Below are 4,649 nucleotides of genomic sequence, written 5' to 3'. Positions count from 1 at the left end.
CGTGACCGATACAAGCCGATAGGGAAAAAAGATACAAGGGCACTAACTACGGTATACAATGGCAACGCCCGGGGTCAAAGAAATATTGCTCTGCCATGGTTCTGGAATATGGCTGTGGCTGATGATTCGTCGGGTTCAACATACATGGAACAAGGTCAGATCCAGTCACTTTTATTACTCTACATGAATTGAAACCAGACAAATCAAAGTATATCGGGTGAATTGGCTCAGAGCAAAAGCTCGATATGACCGGTGGTCAGAAGAGCATACCTTGATCCCAAACGAAATGAACTGGACCCGCCTCTATTTCATCAACAAAGCAAGGGAGTGGGCTGGGCTGAGGGACTTGGTGCCAGACAAGCCGGGACATGTATGCTTTGCCGAGGGGCAAATCAGTATGTGGAAAGAACTGGCCTTCCAGGCCACCAAAGAATTTATAAATGCCGGGGTCATGTGCGAGGCCATTGCATTACCTAATCCTAGTTGAATCAAACTATTCTTTCTCATTGTCCACCATGTATGCAAAAGAACACCTGTCATTTGACCCCCGCCGAGCAGAGCAATGGGTTGATGAGGTGCTGAAGATACGGCCTCCAGCTTTTACCAGAGATTCTTCTGTAGTGGCTAATCTCCTCTGGAAGGACGAGCAAGAGTTCCAGGAGGTACTCTGCTACTGGTCCTCTCGATTCAGAGCCATTTTGACATTGAAGCTCGAAAACCCCATTGACCCCGAGTTCGAGAATTGTTGGTTGGAGTACATGTCGGCCGAACAGGTGAGCTTTATTTTGCCGCGCCCGGCTAAACTCATTCCTTTGGTTAGGGTTTCATTATAGCGACTCTCGGCATGGCATGCGCCTATGGGCATAAAGTAAAACTTTGCCCCAGATTTCTTCTCTTTGAGCTCACCTTCCTGCCAGTTTATCGTCCCTCCCTTTTTGAAGTCCTGTCTCCAGGGTAACCCACTGCACCCTCAGGAAGCCTTCATGGATGACCGTATCCGGCCTGCATACGAGTTTGCGTGGTGGAATACTCGCATCACCTTTCCACCAGGGGGCGTCGACCAACTTCTGAAAAGGTCATACAATTGGTTCAGATGGATGGCAAAGGGTGGTTTGCCAATCAAGTACCCGGACACTGACACCTCCACGCTGACACCGGCCGAAGTTCAGCACATCAAGACCCAGTTGGAGAATGCTCGGGATCGTCTCCTTGAACGTATCAAGCGTGCTGAGGCCAAGGAAGAGTGGGTCACCAATGAGATTTCGGTTTGGGAGGAAATTGTACAGCAGTCTGCTCTTATTGACCTAATGAGGTATCACAAGAACCGGTTTTCAGCACATAGAAACCCAGGTGGAGAAAGCCCGGGATCGGGTTCGTCAAGCCCCCCGTCTCCTTGAACATATTGGTGCTGAGGCCGAGCAAGTTTGGGTCGGATTTCTAATTCATTATTTATTAGTTACCAGACAAATTATATATCAAGTCTGCCATGGTCAACCACTGAGGCCTCTTCACCCCAAGCCTTTCCCCAACCTTTTTGTGCCAAAAGTGAGCTAAACAGGCCCGGTCACCCAGCACAGGACAAACACCATGTTGTAAAACATTGCCGGCCAAGGCAACAACCGTCCCAGGGTCATAAACAAGGCTAAACCCGAGCCCGGCTAAGTGACACCGGCCTCCTGTGTAGTTTCCGATGGTGAGCAACAAGTCAAAAGACTCCCTATACCCCTTTAGATCTCGGTGATCGATCGTCTCTCGGTTCAGGATGACTGAAAGACCGGTGAAGGGAGTGGCCCAAACGCGAAGAGCAATATTGATAGGATCGTCCAATGCCTCGGCATGATTGGCAAGCTTCTCGAAGGTGGCTAAACCGGACTCAAAAAGATCGGGTTGTATGACGGCATAGATTGCACCAACAATTGCATTGGCCAATAGGACATTCTGGAGGTAGGTTGAATTGGCAGGTTCCTGAATATCGGCTGACGCGCGCAGTGGATCCTCGGGACCTTCATGTCCTTGAGAAAACCAGCTGGGTGATAAATTTACAATCCCAGTGACCCCTTCATTCTCGGGGTGGTGATCCCGCCAACTCCCATTACTTCTCTTTTTGGGGCTCAAAGAACCTGTGTGATCCCAAATAAATGTCTAGTAAAGTGAGGAAAGTCTCAGGGTGTAATGAAGTGAAAGTAATTACCCGAAGCTGTTCTGAGAACATTTCAGGAAAGTACCAAAGTAAAATGTGACCCTGCCGGTCGGTTATATGGCACGGTTGATCGAGGTAGGGGATATCGGACCCGGCTGTTTCGTAGATCGGTGGGAATCGTGCCAAGAGTTTCTTCTCCAACTCCTCATTGCTTCCACTCTGTCTCGGTGACAAGTCCGCAGCATAGTCCCGGACGTCCCAAGTAGTCGTATCTGTCCAAAACTTAGTGAAGATCGGCCAGCTAGAAGTGAGACATACATTAAGATTTGAATGCTTCTTCAAGCATGTTAATTACCCTTTCAACAGATGCTTGGGCCTCCGGCTCCAACCATGGTGGTGGAGCAGGACGAGGAACGCTTTGGCTATGTAAAGACCGCAACCGGCCTCTGAAGTATCGAGCTAGATCCCTTGTATATTGAAAGAAATCGGGGGCAGTCATGAACAAAAAAAAAGATTTTTGACACTTTTAACTGGCAAAACATGAGGCTCGGGCATGGATTTATTTATTACGTAGAACAGGGACGTCTGTCAAAATGTCAGGGTCATAACTGCCATTAGGATAGGATCGTGGTCTTTCCTGTCTGGTTGCACCCGGCCTTTCAGATCAGTTCTGCTCATCCGGGCTTTCAAACAAGACTCGACATGAATTTTTTTTTTAAGTAAAAAGATACAGGTGGTAATGGTATGACGTATTAAGAGACCCGTGTTACGCCACATGCCCTTTCATAATAGGTGAAATGGGGGTTTGGATAGAGTAAAAAGGATGTACGGTAAGGTAACCCTCTCGCCGTCGTCATCGATGATGGTCAAGAGTATCGTCCCCTAATCACCATGTTAGTGGGAAAAAGGAAGTACAAAGGGGATTGCTCACGTCTGGCAACCTGCCGGTGGAGTCTACGGTTGCAAACATGAGGCCACCGCTACTCATATTATACCAGACTCGGGTTCCTTTCTGACGAATCATCAGCTGGTTACGACCAATGGAGATGTACAGAACCTACGGGGTAGGGGTTGGGTGGAGGGATACCCAACAGACTCCAGATTGTCATGGGGGTGAAGTTATTCATGTCGCAGATGAGGGGGGTGAAGATGGGTCCTTGAAATGCGAGAGGGTTTTTAAAGGGGGAAACACACATGTTTTCAGGTTAAATTACAACCCTCGATGCAACCCTATATCAGAAGCATAAATGATGGCGGCACAGGCCTCGAGGCCAAATTGCAAAAAAGAGTTGAAAGAGTCATAAACATAAGCATGGCCGGGGATTGAACCCGGAAGCTGGGGATTGAACCCGGAAGCCAACTACCATTAGACCATGCTGGCTTCCAAAGATTGTTGGTAAATCTGGGATAAGGGGTGAATTCTTGATTTCGTACTCCAATTGGTCTCATGTCCGGGCCCAGCTTGAACTGTAGTTTAAATGCCGAACAAGTCAGTGCTGAGTTTATAGGACCGGGTTCAATCGCACCCGAACAAGTATTCGACATGGTCGTCAGCTAAGTTACATTTTTTTGCCGGACTTGGCCAGGCACCGGGTTCACCCCCCGAACAAGTCACTGCGCAGAATTAACTGCTGCTATTAGAGTGACATGGTCGGCAGGTAAAAGATACTGACCGACATTGTCTTCAACGTTGGCTTGGCCTAGTAGTTAAGCTGGGAGGTGTACGTAGTATATGTATGTATGCCCTGGGTTCAAATCCCGAACAAGTCATAGATTCGCGTTTTGAAAAGTTTTTTACTTACTGCAGGTAAAAGATACTGACCGACCTATGTATGCCGGTTTAAATCCTAAACAAATTTTTTACTTGCTGCTATTAGAATGACATGGTCAGCAGTTAAAAGATACCGACCAACATTGTCTTCCACCATTGGCTTGGCTTAGTGGTTAAGCTGGAGGTGTACAGAGTGTATGTATGCCTGGGTTCGAATCCCAGAAGTCACTTACAACGATCGCAACTCTTTCGTTTTTGTAACTCTGGCTAAAATTTACTAATCAATTCTTACCGAGCTTGCAGACCCAGGTTAGTTGTCTTACGCTGGGTAAGTTACAAAGTGCCGAGCTTTCAGGCCAGGTGGATCATTGACTTGGCTCAGTGGTCAAGGTGGGAGGTGTACGCATTGTATCTATGTATGCCCTGGGTTCAAATCCCTAACAAGTTATGCTGTTCATCCTAAACAGTTTTTTACTTACTACTATATTAGAGTGACATGGTCGTCAGCTAAAAGATACTGACCAACTTCCTCTTGCAGTGCTGACTTGGCTTAGTGGTTGAGCTGGGAGGTATGCCCTGGGTTCAAATCCCAGAAGTCACATAGAGCGAAGACGGCCTTTTTGTAACGCTGGCTAAAATTTACTAATCCAAGGCTTGTAACATCCAAAGTCCCAAGAACGGGTAGTTGTCTTAGTTGTCTTATGCCGAGAACGGGTGACTTACAAAGTGCCGAGCTTG

The 4,649-nt window shown here is 47.5% G+C and overlaps 3 protein-coding genes across 3 annotated transcripts; 1 reads left to right on the top strand and 2 right to left on the bottom strand.

Annotated features, from left to right (window-relative positions):
- Positions 1 to 515: 515 nt before the first annotated feature.
- Positions 516 to 1,397, top strand: LACBIDRAFT_304733 (uncharacterized protein; the record flags this gene model as incomplete). The annotated part of the gene is made up of 3 exons (XM_001885086.1): positions 516 to 773; positions 821 to 868; positions 918 to 1,397. The coding sequence occupies 3 exons, from the start codon at positions 516 to 518 to the stop codon at positions 1,395 to 1,397; spliced, it is 786 nt and encodes a 261-aa protein (XP_001885121.1).
- A 55-nt stretch (positions 1,398 to 1,452) lies between these two features.
- Positions 1,453 to 2,639, bottom strand: LACBIDRAFT_304732 (uncharacterized protein; the record flags this gene model as incomplete). Its single annotated transcript, XM_001885000.1, has 3 exons — positions 1,453 to 2,142; positions 2,192 to 2,422; positions 2,475 to 2,639. 3 exons carry the CDS (start codon positions 2,637 to 2,639, stop codon positions 1,453 to 1,455), a joined length of 1,086 nt encoding a protein of 361 aa, XP_001885035.1.
- Positions 2,640 to 2,892: 253 nt separating this feature from the next.
- LACBIDRAFT_304731 (uncharacterized protein) lies at positions 2,893 to 3,267 on the bottom strand (the record flags this gene model as incomplete). Its single annotated transcript, XM_001884999.1, has 4 exons — positions 2,893 to 2,920; positions 2,970 to 3,022; positions 3,072 to 3,152; positions 3,202 to 3,267. The coding sequence occupies 4 exons, from the start codon at positions 3,265 to 3,267 to the stop codon at positions 2,893 to 2,895; spliced, it is 228 nt and encodes a 75-aa protein (XP_001885034.1).
- Between the last annotated feature and the right edge of the window lie 1,382 nt (positions 3,268 to 4,649).

The sequence above is a fragment of the Laccaria bicolor genome, genomic scaffold (genome assembly GCF_000143565.1).
Source record: "Laccaria bicolor S238N-H82 LACBIscaffold_29 genomic scaffold, whole genome shotgun sequence".
In the NCBI taxonomy this organism is placed as follows: domain Eukaryota; kingdom Fungi; phylum Basidiomycota; class Agaricomycetes; order Agaricales; family Hydnangiaceae; genus Laccaria; species Laccaria bicolor.
This window is presented reverse-complemented; position numbering and strand designations above follow the sequence as displayed.